The sequence below is a fragment of the Oryctolagus cuniculus genome, chromosome 4 (assembly GCF_964237555.1).
Source record: "Oryctolagus cuniculus chromosome 4, mOryCun1.1, whole genome shotgun sequence".
Taxonomy (NCBI): Eukaryota; Metazoa; Chordata; class Mammalia; order Lagomorpha; family Leporidae; genus Oryctolagus; species Oryctolagus cuniculus.
Genome location: NC_091435.1, coordinates 88,637,516 through 88,661,824, shown reverse-complemented (window position 1 = coordinate 88,661,824; position 24,309 = coordinate 88,637,516). Strand labels below are relative to the sequence as shown.

The 24,309-nt window shown below is 38.0% G+C and overlaps 1 protein-coding gene across 1 annotated transcript; it reads right to left on the bottom strand.

Moving 5' to 3' along the window:
* Positions 1-7,136: 7,136 nt before the first annotated feature.
* GMNC (geminin coiled-coil domain containing) lies at positions 7,137-18,994 on the bottom strand. The gene is made up of 5 exons (XM_051818898.2): positions 18,654-18,994; positions 16,866-17,040; positions 15,089-15,177; positions 14,043-14,159; positions 7,137-12,626 (listed from the first exon to the last, which is right to left on the bottom strand). The coding sequence occupies exons 1-5, from the start codon at positions 18,654-18,656 to the stop codon at positions 12,006-12,008; spliced, it is 1,005 nt and encodes a 334-aa protein (XP_051674858.1). The 5' UTR covers positions 18,657-18,994; the 3' UTR covers positions 7,137-12,005.
* Between the last annotated feature and the right edge of the window lie 5,315 nt (positions 18,995-24,309).

The following is a 24,309-nucleotide window of genomic DNA, read 5'->3' as shown; positions in this document are numbered from 1 at the left end:
TTGGGAGGGACATTATTACTGATTCAATTTCTGACTCAGTTATGGGTCTGTGTAGGTTTTCTATGTCTTCATGGTTCAATTTAGGTAGGTTGTATGTGTTCAGGAATCTATCCATTGCTAATAGATTTCCCTGCTTGCTGGCATACAACTCTTTGTAGCAATTTCTGATGACTCTTTTTATTTCTGTGCTGTCTGTTGTTATATTCCCTTTTTCATCTCTGATTTTATTGATTTGGGTCTTTTCTTTTTTTAGTTAGTTCGGCCAATGGGGTGTCAATTTTGTTTATTTTTTCAAAAAAAAACAGCTCTTCGTTTTGCTGGTATTTTGTAATGTTTTATTTGGATTCAACACTGTTGATTTCTTCTCTAATTTTCATTATTTTTTTTTCTCCTACTAGTTTTGGGTCTGGTTTGCTGCAGTTTTTCTAGATCCTTGAGTTGCATTGATAGCTCATTTATTTGGTGCCTTTCCAATTTCTTGATGTGGGCACCTATTGCTATAAAGTTTCCTCTTAACACTGCTTTTGCTGTATCCCATAAGGTTTTTTTTTTTTTTTTTTTTTTTTTTTTTTTTTTTTTTTGACAGGCAGAGTGGATAGTGAGAAAGAGAGACAGAGAGAAAGGTCTTCCTTTTTGCCATTGGTTCACCCTCCAATGGCCGCCGCTGCTGGCGTGCTGCAACCAGTGCACCACGCTGATCCGATGGCAGGAGCCAGGTACTTATCCTGGTCTCCCATGGGGTGCAGGGCCCAAGGACTTGGGCCATCCTCCACTGCACTCCCGGGTCATAGCAGAGAGCTGGCCTGGAAGAGGGGAAGAGGGGCAACCGGGACAGAATCCGGCGCCCTGAAGGGACTAGAACCCGGTGTGCCGGCGCCACAAGGTGGAGGATTAGCCTAGTGAGCCGTGGCGCCGGCCCCCCATAAGTTTTGATATGTTGTGTTGTTATCCTCATTTACTTCCAGAAAGTTTTTGATTTCTCTTTTGATTTCTTCTATAACCCACTGTTCATTCAAGAGCACGTTTAATCAATAAATAATTACTGTGTAACATTTAAAGTTGTCTAATAATGAAACTAGTCTGGAAAATTATTGTGTCCCTCATTACTGTATGTGATAAATCTCAGGAGAGAAACTATCCACCAGATGTGAGAGAAGTGATTTCTTTTTGTATAAGAACTTAGATGAGGGGCCGGCGCTGTGGCGCAGTGGGTTAACGCCCTGGCCTGAAGCATTGGCATCCCATATGGGCACTGGTTCTAGACCCAGCTGCTCCTCTTCAGATCCAGCTCTCTGCTATGGCCTGGGAAAGCAGTATAAGATGGCCCAAGTCCTTGGGCCCCTGCACCCACATGGGAGATTGGGAAGAAGCTCCTGGCTCCTGGCTTCAGATCGGTGCAGCTCCGGCCATTGCGGCCAAATGGGGAGTGAACCATCGGATGGAAGACCTCTCTCTGTGTAACTCTGACTTATAATTCTTTTTTTTTAAAAAGAACTTAGACGAGGCAACTTAAATTCTTAGACCTAATGATCTAATGGTGTCACTACTGTGTTAAGATGTTTCATTAAGCTGCATAATGCATGTCCTCAGAGCCTTGGCTCTCCCTCCCAAAAGCTGTGTGACTTTGGGCAAGTCACTTTCTTTCAAAGGTCATGGTTTCATCAGACATTTTTCAAAAGAGGAAATCCAAATGGCCAACAGACACACGAAAGAATGTTTAGGATCTTGCCATCAGGGAAATGCAATTCAAAACCACAATGAAGTTTTACCTCACCCTGGTTAGAATGGCTTACATACAGAAATCAAGTAACAACAGATGCTGGGTAGGATGTGAGGAAACACTAATCCTCTGTCGGTGGGAATGCAAACTGGTAAACACACTATGGAAGTCAGTTTGCTCAGAAACCTGAATATAGCCCTACCATACAACCCAGCCATCTCACTCCTTGGAAAGATCTCTGTGAGTGAGATCCCAGTGGAAAGAACAGGCCTTCAAAGAAGCCAGTACCTTTCTCTGAAGGGAGGAGAGAACTTCCACTTTGAATATGACCTTGTCTAAATAAGATTGGAGTTGGTGAACTCAAGAGGCTTCCATAGCCTTGGCAACTCATGAAAAGAGCCTCAGGTGATTACTAATGTCATAAATAAGAGTGTCAATTGGTAAATCAACAACAGGAGTCACTGTGCACCTGCTCCCTTATAGGATCTCTGCCTTTAACGTGTTGTACTACGTGAATTAATGGTAAAACTACTACTCAAACAGTACTCTATACTTTGTGTGTTTTGTAGGTGAAGTCTGTTGAAATCTTTACTTAGTATATACTAAGTTGATCTTCTGTATATAGATAATTGAAAATTGGCCGGCGCCATGGCTCAATAGGCTAATCCTCCACCTAGCGGCGCCGGCACATCGGGTTCTAGTCCCAGTCAGGGTGCCGGATTCTTTCCCGGTTGCCCCTCTTCCAGGTCAGCTCTCTGCTGTGGCCTGGGAAGGCAGTGGAGGATGGCCCAAGTCCTTGGGCCCTGCACCCCATGGGAGACCAGGAGAAGTACTTGGCTCCTGCCTTCGGATCAGCGTGGTATGTCGGCCCCAGCGCGCCAGCCATGGCAGCCATTGGAGGGTGAACCAACGGCAAAAGGAAGACCTTTCTCTCTGTCTCTCTCTCTCACTATCCACTCTGCCTGTCAAAAAAAAAAAAAATTAATCATGATGAAAAGTGGGATGGGAGAGGGAGTGGGAGATGGGATGGTTTCAGGTGGGAGGAGGGTATGGGAGGAAAAGATGCTATAATTCAAAATTTGTACTTTGGAAATTTATATTTATTAAATAAAAGTTTAAAAGAAATAAAAATAAACAGAAAAACAAAAAAAAAAAAAAACTAAACAATCGGAACCCTAGGGCTAGTAAAGCATTGAAAACCACCTAATCCTAAAAATCCCTTAACATATGGACAAAGACTTTTGCCTGTTATTTATTCCTTTTATAAATATTCATAAATTGAAATCCCTTTCAACATTGTAAATATCCCTATTAAATACATTTTTCTTGTGTAATTATAAAAATTTTCAAAATAGTGTTCTAGATCTAGTTTTTTGCTGTTAAATGGACAGCTAACACTAAGATTCTGGATATTTTGAGATCAATAATTTGACATCAGTGTGGAATGTATGTTATTCTTTAAAGGAAACAGTTTAGTGAAAATATATTACAATGCAATCAGTGCTTACAATCTTTTAGCATATTGATTGACATCTGTTCATTTGGATAATGTACACGCAAATCACAACAAAGTATAACTTTAGTAATAGAACTAAACTGCTTATAAAGGAATAACATTATCGAAATTGCTTAGGATCTTACCTGAAGAATGAGATCACTCCCCAAGTTAATAAATCAAAGAAGTAATAGTCTTCCTTGGCTAGATATTGAAATGCTTTTGATTTTACATGCAGAAATAAGTTTTTATTGTTGGTCTTAGTTGTATAAAGGAAGCAGTGCTTAAGACGAAATTTCTGGATGATAGATATTGTGCTTTCCAAGATGAAGTGCAATAAGAGTGCTAGAATTAAGTGATTGAGTCTAGATAAAGAGATTGCAGACAGCAGTATCTATCTCTCTCCTCTCTATCTTTTTCTTTCTCCCACTTTATCTCCCTTAATTCTGTAATTTCTATTTAATAACTGAATGCAATGCAACAGAGACTACAAACAAATGTTAATGAACAATAATCAGAATGAGATAAATATGGATGCTATAAGCTTCTTGTAATTCTTTCTAGTGACTATATTTGGCATTATGCCTTCCAATGAATCCTTTACTAGTTTCCTTACACTCATCAACCTGTAAACTCTTTTAAGACATTGGCTATAGTTCCTAGAACATAAAATCACACTTTGAACTTAATAGGAAAACAGTGGACATTTATTGAATTAAATCCATAGAAATATATATAACTGATTTTAAAATATCATATTTTATTAGGTGTTAAGTTGTATGCTGTAAAATGAAATTTAAATAGATTTTTGCTTCACATGAGGTTATAGAGAATGACAGATTATTAACATATGCATAGCTCTTCAGTTATAAGGTTATCTCACAAAACTTTCAGATAGGGAAAATGCTTTATCTCCATTTTACAAGTGAATATATTGAAATTGAGAAAGGTTTAATTAATGTATAATATTGTAGGTCATTGGAAGGATCTTATTTCCATCCACAAGAAAGCTCATCTCAGTCTTCAGCCCTTTTAGCTTCCATTGTTGCTAAAAAAGGATTATAAGAAATCTTATCCATCCTCTATATCTTTTTAAATGAAAGTACTATATTAAATAATAATATTATTGTAGAAATTTGGAGTGGAGATGATAGGATGGGATAAATGTGACTAGTCATGCTCCTTGAAGGCAAAGAAAGAAAAAGATTAGTTTCTGGCAGTATGGTGCTTTGTCTCCCAAAGGGATGTACACACTGTTCTGTTGATGGGTGGGGCCATGTCCAGCAGGGTGCGGATGCTGGGGATCAAAGCAGATGCTAGCCACAAACTCTGTGGTCTCTACATGGTGGCATATCACAGGAGACTGAAACGAATAAAGGATGTGTTTTGGCCTTTGTCTCATTGTAGGAAGAGTCCTGAGTTCTCACTACATACTCATTGAAAAACTTCTCTTGTTATTAGTTTCACAACAATCGTAGGGTCTTGAGGGACCATTATATTTAGAAAGCTCATGAGTTAACTTGGCCTAATCCCAGATTACCCAGCCATTTAGCATTACAGATACTTTTGATATGAAAAATTACTGCAAATAATCTTTTCTATGCCTTATTTTTTCAGGTTACATACCTGGAAAAGATACGAGAAAAAAAAATCTGTTGTATACCCATATAATTTAATCCTTGACTTCCAAAGTAAGTGGACAGAATTCATGTGGAGTCAGCATTGTAAATACTACTAATCTCTGTTTTACTTGCCCTTAGAGTGATATCTAAAAGGTTGGACAATAAGAGATGTAATGTCATTACTTGAATAAATATATAAGCTATTTCCTCTGTAAGGAGGGGAAGACAATGACTATCCCAAGGGTGATGTATACGATTCTAATTTATGCTTTAATAAGAACAGCAGGATTTGGGACAGAGATTCATTTCTCTTGTGAAGTATCTATTTTTAAAGAAGCATAATCCATCATGGGAAGTGCGATACACAGCTGACTCATAGAATGGCAGATGTCCTAAATAGCACTCTGGCCTCAGAATCAGCCCTTAAGGCATTCGGATATGGCTGAAGAGCCCATGAGAGTATTTTAGGCATGGAAAGCCAAGACACTCTGGGAAAAAAAAATAAGAAGACCTAAATGAAAGATCTCTGTGAGTGAGATCCCAGTAGAAAGAACGGGGCCATCAAAGAAGGAGGTACCTTTCTCTGAAGGGAGGAGAGAATTTCCACTTTGACTATGACCCTGTCAGAATAAGATCAAAGTTGGCGAACTCAAAAGGCTTCTATAGCCTTGGCAACTCATGACTAGAGCCTAGGGAGATTACTGATGCCATAAACAAGAGTGTCAAATTGTTAAGTCAACAACAGGAGTCACTGTGTACTTACTTCTCATGTGAGATCTGTCCTTAATGTGTTGTCCAATGTGAAGTAATGCTATAACTAGTACTGAAACAGTATTTTACACTTTGTGTTTCTGTGTGGGTGCAAACTGATGAAATCTTTACTTAATATATACTAAATTGATCTTCTGTATATAAAGATAATTGAAAATGAATCTTGATGTGACTGGAATGGGAGAGGGAGCGGGAGATAGGAGGGGTGCGAGTGGGAGGGAAATTATGGGGGAGGAAAGCCATTGTAATCATAAACTGTACTTTGGAAATTTATATTTACTAAATAAAAAAAGCATATAATACTTTGACCATAAAATATTCCTACTTTTCCATCCTACTCTCCTGATACCAAGTTTATAAAAGTGTTTTGGATTATTGAAATGGTAGAGAATGAATTAGTTCTCTTGTAAATGATATCAATCAGCAATGATAAGTTTCCTGAATGCAGAATGATGCTCTGATGAAAGTAATCAAACAATTCCATATCTGAGTCTTGTAATCATCTGAAACAGTCTGGCGACTCTAAATGTATTTAGTGGGGCCAACTTATATCACTATTGGTTATAGTGGACAGAGTATCATGGAAAGATTCCAATACTTAAAAGTCAGCATCAGGGTTCACATTGAGCCTCAACTCCTTACTACAGAGTTGTCGCTCCCCCTCTTCGTGGAGGAACGACACAGGACCCTGCGCTGTTCTTTCGTCTGCTCGGCCCTCCCCGGGTTTGCTGCTGGTTCTTCCCGGGTTGGCTACTATCCCTTCCACCTCCGTGGAAGGGCAGTTCCCCCCGGCCGCATTCCCCACTTCCGCAGGGGAGCGGCACACTGCCGGCCGGTTCTCTCGGGGGCTGCACGGGTTCCCTTAGATGTTCCCCATAGATGTTCCCGGTGCATGCCGTCTCTCTCCTCCTTTATAGTCCTCCTCCGCCAATCCTAACTCGGCTGCCCACACGCCGAGTACGCTGCTCTCCAATCAGGAGCAAGTCCTACAGTTTATTAGTTGAACTGGAGGCAGCTGTGCGGAAGCTGTTTACTTCTCTCCCAGCGCCATATTGTGGGAGAGCAGATGCATAGAATAAGTCTTAATTCCAGTAACAGTCTAGTCCGGTTTGCTCCCCACACAGAGTGACCCCCTACAACATTCAGGCAAGTTTTTCCAGCTTTAATATAGATATCACAATACATAACTCATTCTGATTAGGTGTTTCCAATAACCTATATTGATTACTTCTGTATTTCATAGTAATTTAGAGTAAAAGAGGTGTAGTCACAGATTTTTCCAGGGGGAGGGAATGTTTTAATGAAATGAAACAAAATCTGGGTTATTAATATTTAATAACAAAACAATCTCCATTTAGAGATGGGTTACTAGCCAGATTTTCTGTCCCAAATCATTTTCTTTTGATATTAATCTTCTCTTTATATAAATGACCTATATAATGACATCAGGGAAATCCTGTCCACAAATTGCATGTGTAAACAACAATTATTTTCATAATTTGCTGTGGTATAACTGAAAACAGTTTGGAACATTTATGTAAGGTTTTATTCACTTTCAGGGGAATAGACACACACATACATATACTTATATAGGAATGTATTTATACTTTTTAAATGACACACATTTATGTATTTATAGAGTATCGTGATATTTCAAAACATATACACATGTAATGTCCAATTAGGGAAAACATCTACCTCTTCAAGCATTTATATTTATTTATATTCAAATACCTTACTTCTGTCTTTTTTTTTTATTTTCAGGGTATAATGAATGGGCAGGAGAAGGAGAATGCTACAAAAGTTAAGAATATCATGGAACAGGCATTGTGGCACATCAAATTAGGCTGCCTACTTCAATACAGGTCTCACATAGTTATGCCCCAGCAGCTCCACTTTTCATCCAACTCTCTGTGTATATGACTGGGGAAGTAGTGAGAATTGTACGAGTTATTTGGATCTTTGACACCAATGTGGGAGACCAAGATGGAGTTCCCGACTCCTGACTTTAGCCTAGCCCTGTCCTGGCCATTGTGGCCACTGGGGATTTAACCAACAGATGGAAGATCACTACTCTCTGTCTCTCCTCTCTTCATCACTCTACCATTCAACTAAGTAAGATAAATCCACAAAAACATAAAATAAAATAAAGAAAAAAATATCTTAAGAGATAGGTTGTTCTTTAGGTTCACAGAGCTTGTCCTATACTGGTTTCCATCAAGCTTTTGTGTGATGTTTTGTCTTAACATCACTCAAGAATCTGTTTCCAATCAAGCCTTCCTTGAAGTTCCAACCAGATTCCTGAGAGCTGTCCCTGAACACGAAGATCCAACCATCCATGCAAGAAATTCTTCAATTGTGAATGAATTATTCACTTCCTTTAATGAAGCAAATTTAATTCACATTTCTCTCATTTACTGATGAGTTAGTTTTAACACCTGTTTGATCTTTATATCTTCAGCACAGCATGAAACAGGTTATACCTATTGAATAAGAGCCTCATTATTAATCATATAACTATTCCATGCATTTGAAAAATGCGGTGCATATTTTCCATGACATAAATTTTATAGTAGAAATGGGTACAGAAAACTTTTGCTTAATTGAATGCTCCATTTATTGTTAAATGTCTCTGAAGTAATGACCAGAGGTAAGATTTCATGTTTTTTTTTTTTTCTCATTTATTTATTAGCTATAGACTTATTACAAAAATTGACTCATATATAATTAGAAATACTTAAATCACAAAGGAATCATATCATTTAAAATATTAAATGTTAAATTGCATTTTACATTTGTAAATTATCCAATAGAAAATCAAAACTGAATCTCTGGTTATGTTCATGTAACAAAAACTATCGATAAAATAAAAAAATGTTAAAAAATATACCATATACTTGTACCTTGTAAACCAGTGCTATTTGGCTTAGTGAAGAACAAAGAAAAATGAGGCATTTATTATTTAATTTTATGTTAACCTTTTGGTAAACTGAAATCAATGTATAGCTGTGTGTCCTGACTTGATAGGCAAAATGTAATATCTAAAAAGTATTATTGGATGCATTAACTATGCACTTTTCCCTGTACCTGTGATATAGGTCAGTTGTTGAATACATTCATGTCAGTTTTTAAATTCTTGTCTGTTTTCTTTAGAAAAAGTAAAGAAGTTCTTCCCATTGATTTACACAATTTTATAACTTTTTTCAGAATTATAATTTGGTATCAAGGCTGTCTTAAATGATCCCATTCATTAAATTTCATCTGTATAACAGGTTTTCCAGTCGTCTTTATTTTCCAGATTGAAAAAGGCTTTATTTTTATATGATCAGAAGACACTGGAAATGTCACCATATTTTAAAAAATGATATTAGACTCTAATTTTTATGTGAGGTTAAGTAAGAGAGTGCTATACCCATAAGGCGTTTGATTCTTTAGGCTACTTAAAATCTGAAAGCCTCATTAATGTATCCCAAAGGTGGGAAAGAACTCTTTAGCCATAAATGCCAAAGATATTCATCTGTCCATATACAACACATAAAAGAGGAAAAATAAAAGGAGAGTGGTTATCAGCCAGAAGGAGAATATCTATTATTTATATTGTTATGCACAATATAAAATATTTATTGCAATCACAAAAGTATTTAGATTTTTCTTCTTTTCCTGTTTTACTAATATCTTAATAAAATACTAACAGTGGTTTACTGGAGAGGCATGGTAAAATCATAAAAGATAGAACATAAATTCACATGGAAGACAATTTCTCAAACATTAGTGAAAGGATTTTCTACGTTTAAGTCCAATGTATATCAATTGACTATAGAAAGGTTTATAAAACTATGTGATTTTCTTCTATAATATTATTCATGATATTCCCAGAACAAGTTATCATAATTTACTACAAATGCACTGTTTATTCTTTAATTCCTGCTGAGACCAAATTTGATTAAAACTATCAAAAGCTGTCATACTTCCTGTGGCTTTGTTATATGCACCATTTTCCTTATGTTAAGCACAGGTATTTTCCATTGTCCTGAACACACGATAAGCGCATAAAGCAGGCAAGGTAAGTATTTGTTAATTACTCAATTTTGTTTTACAGTATGAATATTATACTTTCAAAATTATGGTTTTTTTAATTTCTTGTACCATAAAGCACAGTTAATTCTAATTCTTATATTTTTTAAAGAGATCAATTTTACCCACCAGGAAAATAGATATTACTATAAAGGCACTTTTTTTTATCTTTTTCTCACCTTTTTCCTTTTTTTCCTTACAGAAAATAGAATGTGCTTTATTCCTCCCTAAGTCATGAAAATATCCCAGAGAATACTATTAATTACTATATTTGATTCCTCTTTATGGATTATGAAGAAATCTGAGTAGTAACAAAATTTTAGAAAGTATATTTTTTTTCACATCACCAAAGCAAAGAAGCAATCAAACTGCAGCACAAACAAAGGGAATGTTTTTGTTATAAGGAATTCCAAAATGCAAGCCCATTCTTGAAGACATTCATTGTGCAAGTTAACTTCTTGAGTGGTGGTGAAGAGAAAATGAGAACAGACTTCAGCATGGTGAACTTCACATTAATCGATGTTTGATTAAAAACCATAGGCGCACCTCTTTCATGTATTAGCTGTTATGGGAATACTAAGGAGTGAAGGAGACTAACATGAGTACTAAAAGTACATGATTTTTTAAATATTTAAAACAAATACTTGATATCAATAGTTGTATTCAATCATGTATCTATTTTTGATGTGATTTATATAGTTACATAGTCAGATTCATTTTGCAAAATAGGCTCAGACTAGAAAAAATTCTGTAATCTTCAAAGTAATCATTTTAATGTTGACTAAATGATTCATATTTCTTTTTGCTTTTCAAAATTGAATATAAAGTTGACTCTACATAATATCTGCAATGTCTATCCAAACTAAACAGGAGTGTTAGCTGGGATAGTCATTTGGTAATAAGCCAAGGCATCCAGTTTCTTTCTTTTTTTTATTTTTTTTTTATTTAACAGGTAGAGTTATAGACAGTGAGAAAGAGAGACAAGAGAGAAAGGTCTTCCTTCCGTTGGTTCACTCCCCAAATGGCCGCCACAGCCAGCACTGCGCCGATCGAAAGCTAGGAGCCAGGTGCTTCCTCCTGGTCTCCCATGCGGGTGTAGGGGCCCAAACACTTGGGCCATTCTCCATTGCCCTCCCGGGCCACAGCAGAGAGCTGGCCTAGAAGAGGAGCAAGTGGGACTAGAACCTGGCACCCATATGGGATGCCAGCGCCGCAGGCAGAGGATTAACCAAGTGAGTTACGGTGCCGGCCCCTTCCAATTTCAATATTAGTAATTATCTATTATAATGCCTATATTCTGCAGCTTAGAGGGAGGGAGCTTTCTCTTCACACAATGGCGGGGGTTTTCTCAAGATCACAACAGATCATGAGGATGGTGACAGTGTCTAAATTAGTCACATTGTATCATGACCCCATAGCACAGTGCCTGGTACAAAGTAGTGTTAGATCTTTTTCAAATGTTTGGGTAGAATGATGAAAAATGAGCTCATGAGTGAACAAGTGAGACAATGCAAAGCTATGCTTGACTAATTTTCAGGAATAAGAGTTTGTCTATATTGGGTTGTTTAGGACAATAACATTTTGTTACCGCAATCTTTCAAAAATAATCTTGTTATGATTAAAGAAATAATGTTGAATAACTGTAGCTACTATATCATGCAGCATTTTGAATGGAATTTTAGTTCTCTTTAATTTATAAAATGTGATCACTGGTTTGATAGGAATCTTTCCCACCACCACTGCAGGACACTTCCTAAACTGCCCTGGACATAGCATTATTCATATTCACATTAGGTCTTCAGTAGTGCTGACAGACAAAGGCACTAGTTTCTACCCCATTCCCAGATATTTCAACACCCAGCAGCAAATACTTGATATAGTCACTTGACTCATTCTGCGGGAATTTTTCAGAAATAAGGAATAAGGGATGAAGAAAAGTAAAAGGTCTGTGATCTTTCAAACTGCTTGACAAAAGAAGAAAAGTTGTTAAGCTGGTTGTAATTGGAAAAGTATATCCAGGTTTTGAAGGACCATACCAGTGATTGGAAAATACATTTACAAGGAGAGAACAAAGGGAGGAAATCAATGGCAGCTGACAGTGTGTAAACAAGTCAAATTTAAGTCAAAGAAGAGCAGACACGTTTCATTACAGATTCTTGGAAGCCATTCCCTGCAGGTTTAAGTGAATCACTCAAAGTGACATTTAAAGTGGCAGGAGACGGTCTGGGCAATTGCTTCTAAGTTCCATAGTCAGGTTCAAGTGCAAGAAAGGTCTTTGTAAACAGAGTTCATGGCAGTGTTTGTGATAGAAGAGGAGGGGTCATTAAGATTGCTTAGGGACCCAGGTAAACTTCCAGCCTCCCTCCTCATCTCGGCGCACAAAGGCTTGTCCTTGGTGGAAGGAATGGGTTTTCACATTGCAGTGAGGGCTCAGGGATGTGGAAAATGCCATTTCTGTCTTGTTGGGTGACACATCAGCAGTATAGTACGGAAGGGTTTTCTTCCCCAAGGAGGCATCTAAATGTTGAGAAAGGAAGTGAAAATCTTCCCTATGGCTGGCAGTGCTGTGCAGTGGGATTGTTCTATCACCTCCATAGTCAATGGGCAGCTCCTCTCTGGGGACATCTTCATAAACCACTGCATCATCTGGAAACTCAGAAAATGTGTCAGTGATGCTTCTGGGATGAGAGGAGAGGGCACTGTAGTTAGCTGATAAAGTGTCATCAATGGTGTTAAGGTCTTTTAACCCAAGTGTCTGAAGGACCCAGGGATCCACAGGAGGCCCAGGTTGTTCTTCACATTTAGCAAAGTCAGTAGAGAGGTTTCTCTTCACATTTTTGGGGTAGGGAATCTCAGTTAAAGAGTATCTTTGCTGTTTGGGTTTCCTCTTCCCCTTTCTGAATTTTCCATATGCTTTGTAGAATTCATCTGATGACAGCAATTTCTGGGGGAGTGATATTTGAAAATTATGCCTCCTTCTAATACATATTAGTTACCTTAATCCTTTAGAAAATTAAAGTTCTAGTTCTTCGTGCACAAGTAGAATTGATTGGATAGCTTCTGTCTGTGAAACAGGATCTACAATGACAAGTTACCACCTAGAAACTCTAGTTCACATTTTTTATTTTATATTTTCAAAGTTGATAGGAGCACATCATGTCTGTAATATTTCAACTCAAACAATAATTTCTAATTATGTTGATGACAATAAAAGCAACTATAATTTATTGAGCTATGATAAATAAAATGGCATTTATTATAAATTAATATGTGTGAGATTAAAGGTATTATTTCATTTGATATGGATAAAATTAAAATTTCCATAAAGGAGGGAACTAAGGTACGGGCATAATAGTGGTGTGCTGGGGATAACATAGCCCAGATTTAAATCTAAACCATCTGAATTAAGACAGAACCTCTGATTCAAATGTTATACAACATTGCTTCCTCTATTTCATTAATTTTCAAAGTGCTCCATAAAGCATGGCATTATATGATTCTAAATCTTGCAAAATTGAGGACATGAGAGGTAAAACTGACTAATTAATATCACGGAACAATTTAATGAATGTTCTTTTTATGGAATGGTGACTGGAGTTAGATGCCCAGGCTAAGAATTGTAAGATGTAATTGCTTTTTTAAAAAGTTAACTGAATTGAAAAGAAATAAAATCTAGCATCCTTTATTCTCTGACTTTAATATTCAGTAAAAGTAGCAAGAAACATTAACAATTCAGATTAAATAATATCAAATAATCCAAGTTGTCTAGAAGTGAGGTAAAGATTAATGATAGAAGCAATAATGTTAGCTTAGTGGCACATATATAATGAAAAGCACAAAATTAGAGAACAAAAAAAGACTTTGGGCAAACTATGCTTAAGTCAGAAATAGTTCATTTTAAAATGTAGTAAAATGCAAATTAATATATAATGTAATTTGCTGTATTTAATTTCTAATCTCTTGAAAAATCTTAATTGATCCATTTACAGATGATGATAAATGAAGCCCTGAGAGTGATTTATTTAAAGTCAACCATACAATGAAAAGAAATGGATATTTCAGATCTTAGCATATGAATCTTTTCCTTAATCCCTGTAGTTCCAGCAGTGCAGGATACTTTTGATTCTTGAGCATCTTGGTTCTAATGTATAGTTAAAATCTGCCATCTAGATACTTCAGAGAAATGATACATAAACAAACTTAAGAGAGGCCTGTATGTTCTTAGGAGAAGCCCATCTGTCCTATAAAGGCACATCAGGACACACTGTATAGTATACTTACATTTAATCAAGGAGTTTTACATAAATGGTACCCTTTCTCAGATCTCTGTTCTGTCCTTATAAAGGATATCCTTACATACCTTGGCCTTCTCTTCCAGGCACTTAACCAAAGTAGAATTCAGGTATTGTCTGAGATGAGCATTCTCTTCATGTAGCCTAGCAAGTTCTTCTTCCTTCTGCACCAGAGTATCCTGCAGCTGCAACAAGCAATGGTAAAGGTTGATCCACTATATTGACTCTGTAACCTTATAGCCATGCCACTGCTCCTTAACTTGCTTGAACTTGATTATTCCTCTGTTTGTTTTATGAGCACAACTTCAGGGAGCACTTGTCCTCAGAGACCTAAATTACATCTACACCCTCTACCACCTGATTGTTCAGTTTTATGCTCAGATTTTTCAATCCATTGCAAAATGCTTTGATTACAAGACTTTTTTTTTTTTTTTTTGGACAGGCAGAGTGGACAGTGAGAGAGAGAGAGAGAAAGGTCTTCCTTTTTGCCATTGGTTCACCCTCCAATGGCCACTGGGCCGGCGCACGGAGCTGATCCGAAGCCTAGGAGCCAGGCGCTTCTCCTGGTCTCCCATGCGGGTGCAGGGCTCAAGAACTTGGGCCATCCTCCACTGCACTCCTGGGCCACAGCAGAGAGCTGGCCTGGAAGAGGGGCAACTGGGACAGAATCCAGCGCCCTGACCGGGACTAGAACCTGGTGTGCCGGCGCTGCAGGTGGAGGATTAGCCTATTGAGGCGCGGCACTGGCCGATTACATGCCTTTTTAAATGGTAACCAAAAGGATATCAGGTAGATATAAAGGAAAATGAACTGCATGCTACTGTTTAAGCATTAAAAAAGGTATTGAAAATGTTTTTGCTGAACTCCTTACTTGCACGAGATAGGGGGTGAGATATGGAGATGGAGATAGAGAGAGACAGAGAGTGTGCGTGTGTTTTAGTTCCTGTGACATTGATCATCTTACACTTAACTCCTGTGGACATGTACTACCCTGAGTGAATATCAGTTTCAAAAGGAAAAGAAGTAGTGTGGTATTAAGGAACAACTTTATGGAAAAAATGGAGCCCATACCTGGAACATAGCCAGTCTCAGTGTTCTGATTTCCTACACATACCTGCTTGTTTCTGTAGAGCTGAGAAGAAAGTTGAGCCTCTTCCCAGGAGCAGGGATCCAGAAGAGGAAAATGTGATTCACCGGATGGTTCTATGTGAAAATACCAAGTGGGCAACTGAGGAAACACTCTTGCAGTTTGTGTGCAGCTAGGAAACTCATTAATTATTTAAGAAGGTTTAATATATTGAAATACCTTACAAAAAGCAATTATTGCCTCCATGCAGGGAAACAAAATATTTAAAGCTTAGAAAAGAGGCAAGCAAGGTATGAGCAACAAATATGAAATACCAAAGTGGTTACAGAGGTGAATATTCTGGGAGCTGAAAGGTCACATTCTTTTCTAATATAAGAGTCCTGCTGGTTAAATTCATAAAAACTGTCCCATCTACATCATTAATTCGTTAAAATATGTATTGACACCTGCCTCTCTCCTCCCTAACCCCACACCCCACTAAGCAAAGTTTTTCAATTTCACTAGGCTTTCTAAAGTTATCTTGTTTTCTGGGCTTTATCATTAGATGATATCACATTTGGCTCTATAATCAAATCTCATTTTCTGATGCTATTGCTGTCCCTGTTTATCTGCCTATCTGCCTATCTCTTAAATTTGATGGACAGAATTTATTTGGAATTCTATATGGTAACAATTTCCACTTTAAAATAATTTGGACTTTACTTCTCTGAAGACTGCTGAAAATTTCAAAACTATACCCAAAATTTAACATGTTTTACCTGTTTTCTTCTGAATGTTTAGTGGTTTTCTGACAGATTATTTTCAAATTTGATAGGAAGTTAAATCTATAAATAAAAACTGCCTGGGCACTCTAAATTAGTTTATTTTTACCATCTCTTCCTTATGTAGTACAGTATGATTCCTTGCCCCCTCTATTTAAACTGCTGTTATTGAAATAATTTGGGCTAAAGTGGAAAGAGGAGAGACAGGAATAAAACTTTATGAGTTGTTTGAGTTTATCTTTGTTGGCATACTTTTTTCCCTATTGCTTGTGGTGAAAAACCTAAACTGAATAATTTCCTTCCTAAACATAATTGGGTTTCAATATTCGGGAGGAATTTTTGTGTCTTTTCTTAGAGCCTTCTCCCAAGAAATCATGTGGAATCAATAATACCAATGTTTATTTCTGAGGCACCTGAAAACTTTTCCAAAAACCTGATTGTTAAGACAGAAATTCTATGAAAGCTTACAAGTATATTTCCCTAGGCAACAGGTCAGAATTAACAGTGTATGTAAATTCCCATCAATTTATACATCCCTTCAAACTTGAAATGATTTTTCTATGAAGAGGAATCATTTTATTTTTTCATTTACAAGGAGCTGTTCATAGAATTTCCTTTGTAAAATAGTAGATGAAGCTTGGCTTTGTTCTTGGTTTTCTCTATTTAAAAAAAAATAACTTTCTTGAATTCACCTTAAAAATGCTCCAACTAATATATTCACTCTAAAATCACCCTGTTAGGTACTGTTTATAAAACTTTGACCCAGACCCAAACTCCCTCAGTGAATTGGGAATCCCCAAGAATTTTAAAATATAGAGAAAAATACATGGTGTTCTAGCAAGCCAAGGGATAGAATCCCATTTTTATTCATTGTCAAGAACAAACAATCATATTTATAGCTGCGAAGTTCAGGAGGCTATGAACTGACTTAAATTTTCCATATCATCCCTTCTTCTACAGGATCCATAGCCCATGATGCATTGCAGTTACGGGCACTGGAAAAGGCTCCAGATCTATGAGGAAAGTAGAAGAGCACAACTTACCCTGTGCCTGTGGTGCTTGTTGGGGCTCTCTGTTGTCCAGGAGACCAGCAGCCCAGAAAGAGACCCAAGTCTCCGTGGAAACGTCAACACTAGATTCTGACGTTGTAGCGGAATACGGGCAATTATAGCTCTGGCCTCCTACAAAGTACTGATCTTGGCAAGGTAGAATGGTGTTCTGTGAAAATCAGTATGAGTAGTGGTTGTGAGGGTGGGGGTCCCAGGAGATAAGGTGATGGGGAAAAGGGTGGGAGAAACATGGAGAAATTACATACAGTGAATCAAAAAAAAAAAAAAAAAAAAAAACAGTGAAAGCATTAAGTGCAGATTTGGATCAATTTTTGAGTTGTCAAAGTAAAACCACTAAGTGGGATCAGCTCCTCAGTTTACCCAATACTTTCTAATGCCCTATGAGCAAAGAGCAGACTGGTATTGGAATGACCACATGTGTAAATATCTAAGAAGATTCTTTGTTGTGATGCCTCGCTCACCTAACAGGTTATCCACAAGCGAAGACAAAAGAATTCTACTAACGATTTAAAGACACATGACTTGTTCTCTCCTAAATATCTCAATTATATTTATAGTAACCTTGACTAAAAAGGAACCCAGATTCCCAAGGATAAAATGGACAAGACATAACATCATATAGACTAACCTCCTCATTTTAGTTGCTGAACCATATACTTACTAACTTGTGTGATTCTTCTCTTCTTCCTTTCTCCACCCAACATACTACTGGATCTACCTCTGATACAAATATGTCTATATTTTCTCCTCCCAACTCCAAATCCAAGTACAGGGGGCATAAAGTCACTCCAAGTAAGCACATAATCAAAGCTGAAGGAAGTCAGATGTCCGCAAGTGCTAGCTGTCTACTTCACTAGGGCCCAATGCCCTTCCAAAGTTATATCACCACAGCTAACAGACTGGCATGTATTATCCACTTCTTTCTGATCCACTGAACACCCTCCTGTCCCTCTTCTCAAACCTCAAACACAGTCTTCCCAAATGTGCAAGTAGGGGCAGGTACACAGCAGTCCTGGGTTAATCTGTACAACAGCCCATTCTTAATTATTTGTCAATGTTTAGTCAGGTAAAAGCCATTCACTTCAGCAGAGCCTAGTTTTGAACACACCTTTTTTGACCACTACAAGTCTTTTGTTGATTTTTGGACTTTTCTTGGGAATAACATAAATCGAAGAAACAAAAAAGAAGAGGAAAAAAATATTGTCAATTAAATCACAGTTTTTAAAAGTTCCCAATGAGTTAAATTTTCAAAAAGTCCAATTTTGAAGCCAGTCCAGCTTGGGCACTGCATACCGAAGAAATTCAGCCAAAAGTTTATCAAGAGGTATTTTCTTTTATTCTAAAAGCATGTTTGCAGACTCCTTCCCTGAGGTTATTATTGGAATCAGTTAAGCTATTATGCAATTGACACCTGAGAAGAAAACAAACCCTAAATACTCCTAGAGTAGTTCAAGTCCAAGTGTTTGCAAATATGTGCATAATATAGAGGAAGAGCTGGAATGAAAAGTGAGTGCAGGTGGAAAGTGAAAAGTGGGGGGAAAAAGTACGGAATGTACAAGAAGCAGAGAGGGTAAAACGATGAGAGACAGAGGGAAGAGGAAGGACAGTAAAAGCCAGCGGAGCAGCACAAGACCTGTTTGAAGCAGCAGGTAGCAGAGATACCTTGCTCTCAAAGTGAAATAAATTCTAAAAGCAAAGTTTATTAGCTTTCAGAGGCCCCAGGTTTCCCCAGGGACTAGCTAATGCCAGCTCCTCACTTACCATGTTGCAGTGGAAGAAGACGCGGCACAAACTGAGCCCGCTCTTAACTGTTGCGTTAAAGCCAGTGGGAGATGTAAATGGGACCGAGCGGGAGGACCTAGGAGAGACGAGTTCTAATCTGTGGGAGCTCCAGGTGACGCGCGGGACTCCGGGCAAGCGCCGCCCTCTGATTTGGCGCTAGGCTGTCAAACTGGTGACGTGGGTCAGGAGACACCCAACAGAAGCCAAAGTCATTCGTGCTGAGGGAGACCACCGCGCTGGAATTGCGGGTCAGGGCTCCTGGCTGTGGAGCAGAGGCAGGGTCCGCGGCGCCCAGCATCCGGGTGCGCAACGACGCTTCCAAACCCGCACCTGTGCACTCTCATAGTTTACCCGGCGATGGGCGTCGGCGGCGGCGGTGACCGCGCAGCCCGCCCAACCCGGCGGCCCTGAGCTCCCTCCAGTGCCTCCCCTGCAGCCGCTATGAAGGACTGAATGGCAGGTTGGCCCTGATGCCTGGGAGTAGGGTCAGGAAAAGCCCAAACTGGCTTCTTGGGGATCAGGGCGATCACTGCGGGATTCCACCCAACGGACCCCAGTGTTAGTTTTGCGTCTGTGTATTTTCTGACCACGTGATAAATCAATTTCAACTTGCAGTATAATGCTCCAAATGAATATTCCTCTCCCCCTCCATAGGGTAGGTCATATTTTCCCCAATTCCTGAAGTGGGTGCTAAATGGGAACCTGACATATTTGAGTTCTATGAGGTAAGCTTCAGGAGAAAGGCTATCTGTTCACTGAGCTCCCCAACACCTTGGGGAACAATCTTGGACACACGGTAAGTGCTCAATAAAGATTTTGACTTTTTTTTGGTAAGAATGAATTAAGTTACAAATTTAAGAATATAGAATATCTTTCTTTATATGGAGGCTACCTTTGCAACTACTATCACCTAAGATAATCTAATTAAGAAAAAGTAGCATATATTAGCATTTCTCAAAATATTTTATTTTCTCTATCTTTTTTGTTACATTTTATTCTCACAACATATCCCATCCTGTTATATGTAGAAAATAAAGAAGAGTAACACTATCTTTAAAACCACACATCCACCAATAATAGGCAATTCTTATTTCAACTTACCAACTTGATGGGCATTTGGCAATGACCCTGGGAGGCAGGCACTCTTACTGTCCCTGTCACACCAGATAGGGAATGAGGCACTGAAGTTAGGAAAATTGATGAATCTCTACACAATTAGGCAGTGACAGATTTAGCATTTGATCCTCTGACTATCGCATACATTCTCCTAACTAGCATGTATATGGTTTTTGACTCTGGATTTTTTACACTGAGCATGATAGCCATTTAGGAAATAGGCATTTTTACAGACTGAGTTTAATTTCCTCTCAAATTCATATGTTGAATCTCCAAACCCAGTGTCACTGCATTTGGAGATGGGGCATTTAAAGAAGTAACAAAGCTTAAATGAGGCAATAAGGTGGATCCAAAACCCAATGAGACTGGTGTTCTTATGAGTGGATGAAGGTACCTCAGGGATGACACACCCAAAAGCCATATGAGGAAACAGGCTGAAGGCATCCTTTGGGCTGGTAACACAAAGCTTCAGGAGGAGCCAACAACCCTGCTAACACCTTTTTCACTTTCTCATGGATTTCCATTCTCCAGAATTGCAAGACAATTAATTTCTGTTAAGACAACCCAATCTGTGGTATTTGTGTCATGGTAGCTCTGACAAACGAATATGAGTACTTCAAAAAGTTCATGGAAAGTTAGTCAAAGGATAAGTTTATATTATCACAAAAATGTTAAAATTCACAAATAGTTCTTTTTTCCATGACACGCATTTTCCATAAATATTTCAAAATCCCTAATAGTCGTGGTATAGGAATTAAGAAAACTTCTGATGCTGACTTTCATAAGCCTTTGTTGAAATCAGTTGTAGCTTTATAAATATTAATTATTTATTTGAAAGGTAACGCTACAGAGAGGGAGAGACAGAGAGAGGTCTTACATCCTCTAGTTCACTCCCAAAATAGCCACAATGGCTGGATCTGGGCTGATCAGAAACCAGGAGCCAGGAGCTTCATCCTGATCTCCCACATAGGTGCAGGGGTTCTAGCACTTGGACCATTCTCTACTGCTTTCCCAGGCCATCAGCAGAGATCTGGATTGGAAGAGGAGCAGGTAGGACACAAACCAGCACTCATATGGTATGCCAGCCCCATAGGTGAAAGCTTAACTTACTAAGCCAAAGCATCAGCATCTGTAGTTTCTTTTTAATTTTTATCCATTGGTATTCATTGTAATTGAAAGTGAGAGAGTTAGAATCAGCACAGTCAGAGATCTTCCATCTGCTGGTTCACTCCTCAAATGTCCACAGCAGCTGGGGCATGGCTAGGCCAAAGTCAGGAGCCAGGATCTCAAACAGGGTCCCATGTAAGAGGCAGGGATCCAAGTACTTGAGCCATTACCTACTGCGTTCCAAGATGCACATTAACAGGAAGTTGGAATTGAAGGCAGAGCCAGGAATCAAACCTAGTTAATGCAGTGTGTGGGATGCCAGTGCCCAAACAATATCTTAACCAATGTGCCAACCCCTCCCCCAAGGAGTTTTGAACCTTATTTATTTTTCCTTGTACTTTTCTTAGTACCCATAACACTTAGTGATTAGCACATGGTGAACGCTTGTTAAGTACTCTGAACTCAAAATTAAGAAAGGAATGGAAGAGAAAGAGGAGGAAGGTGCCAATCTTGGTGAGGGAGTTTTCTCCTGCTTCAATAATACTTATATTTAAAAAACATTTTTAATATGAGGAGTACCAGATTTGAATATCACTGCCTGGAAGATGGATAAACTCAACTAAAACACATTGACTCATTTCTGTGAATGACCCGAAAGAGTGGTCTTCTCTCTGCTGTCTGGGAAGGGGAAAGGATGCACTGGTAAAGAGACACTGAAAGGATCAGGTAACAGATCCGATTTAGGCAGTGAGTGTCCCTGATCTTGTTTAGGGAAAATAGTTACTCATGCTTCTAGTGCTGCCAACACATTATCTGTTTGGCAAGACTAATTTTGTGGTGTGCACCAGAGGAAGCAAAAAGGGATCAAGTTGTTGTGTTAGAAATGTAGTGGGGGGTGGGAGGAGCTGTCACAAATGGGAAAGGTAAACCCTTGGAAGATATAATTTTTGGCACGAAAATGATACAAACGGACAACTGAGGAAAAATACTACAACAAAAAGACCATGATCTTTGTTTGAGAATATACTTAGTTTCCAATTTCTGAACTATTCTCTGAAATTGAAACACCTGAGTGTATATTATCAATGTCTTAATTTTGATAGCTCATTTGGTGAATTAGGAAAGCACTGTCAACATGACTTATTAAAAAGCTGACCATGAATGCTTGAAAACTCCTAATTAACTCCTATTAAACTCCTGACTCAATAATGAATAGCAGCTTTTTTTTTTACTGTTAGATTCAGTAGATTCTGCCTTGAATGTATAAAGGGACCTCAAAATGCTCATGAAAAATAAATTCAAAAGATAAGTTTATTTGGAAGCAAAACTTTTTGAAACCCATGAGTTGTTTTTTCAAAGTACACATTTTCTGTGAACTTGTTGAAAATCAAATCCAATACAATCCCATCAAGGTGGCATGTACCAATGCCATCTCACTAGTCCCAGTGATCAATTTCAGTTCACAACTGATCACACTGATAGGTCTAAGAGTCAAAGGGATCACACAAACAAGACTAGTGTGTGCTAATACTAACTGATAGAATCAAAAAGGGAGAGAACGATCCAACATGGGAAGTGGGATACACAGCAGACTCATAGAATGGCAGATGTCCTAAACAGCACTCTGGCCTCAGAATCAGCCCTTAAGGCATTCGGATATGGCTGAAGAGCCCATGAGAGTATTTTAGGCATGGAAAGCCAAGACACTCTGGGAAAAAAAAATAAGAAGACCTAAATGAAAGATCTCTGCGAGTGAGATCCCAGTGGAAAGAACTGGGCCATCAAAGAAGGAAGTACCTTTCTCTGAAGGGAGGAGAGAACTTCCACTTTGACTATGACTCTGTCGGAATAAGATCGAAGTTGGCGAACTCAAAAGGCTTCCATAGCCTTGGCAACTCATGACTAGAGCCTAGGGAGATTACTGATCCCATAAACAAGAATGTCAAATTGTTAAGTCAACAACAGGAGTCACTGTGTACTTACTCCTCATGTGGGATATGTCCTTAATATGTTGTCCAATATGAAGTAATGCTATAACTAGTACTGAAACAGTATTTTATACTTTGTGATTCTGTGTGGGTGCAAACTGATTAAATCTTTACTTAAAATATACTGAATTGATCTTCTGTATATAAAGATAGTTGAAAATGAATCTTGATGTGACTGGAATGGGAGAGGGAGCGGGAGATAGGAGGGGTGCGAGTAGGAGGGAAATTATGGGGGAGGAAAGCCATTGTAATCCATAACTGTACTTTGAAAATTTATATTTACTAAATAAAAGTTAAAAAAAGAAAAGAAAATCAAATATATATATACATATGCACATATATAATGTGTGTATGTGTAGTTGTGTTTTGTTTATTAAATATAACTAGCAATGAACACTACATTTAAAAACAGAATATTTAGCAAAGTTGATGTTAGTTATATTTTTTAAAAGTCTTTGATGTAGTTTAAGCAAACAAGTGTTTTACCAAACATTAACTGCTTTAGCTTAATACAAGTGTACTGCTGTGTGGTGGTGGACAAACCCTAAAGTTAACTAATGAAGCGCTATTGACATTTGAACTTAAGTCAAAAGATAAAGCCCTCATGGGAAAAATTTCCATTCTTATATTCTTTTTTTATTTGTGTTTACTTACTGTTTGGGTTTAAACTTAAATATTATTGCTATTATTCTTGGTTTGACAATTCGTTTTTTTAAAAATGCACAAGGTGAGCAATAATGTAAAATCTTTGGTCATCTTGATTTCATATTTATGAAAGAAGATGTGTATATTTCTTACTGATGTACATGCAACTCACCTAGATGATGTTTTTTCTATGAACTGATTGTTGTTATAAACTCTCTGTTGTATTGTATCTAAAGAGATGGAGCGAAAGAGAAGGTAGCTAATAACAGCTCAGTTGTCGCATCAGGATACTACCTCCTGCCAGGTCAAAGATAAAACAAAATAGATGGTAACCTGACCTACACACAAATCAAACCTACAGACAGAAAAGGGTAGAGTGTGATCAGTGGTGGCTGAGGAGATAAACAGATTGGCATATGGAATATTCTTCTGTTTCCCCCCTGGAGGACACTTCATTTGATTTCCCCATTAGGGGACTCACTAGTATATACAATAAGGAACTTTTTTTTTTTAAATTTCGCTTTACAAACAACCTTTTCCCATAGCTTCAACAGCTGAACCTCCGGGAAATAAAAAAAATATCATATTTCACTGTCATTTGTGGCTGAGGAAAAATTTTACCCTTGGAGAAAATTCAGTGCAGTTGCTAATGTATATTAGAAGATTTAACAGTTGCATTTTTATTTAGCTTATCTGTAGAACCACCACAAATTCTATTTGTTGAGGCATAGTTTTGAATTTCGCCCCTATAGGTTGGTATATAGAACTCAATCATATCA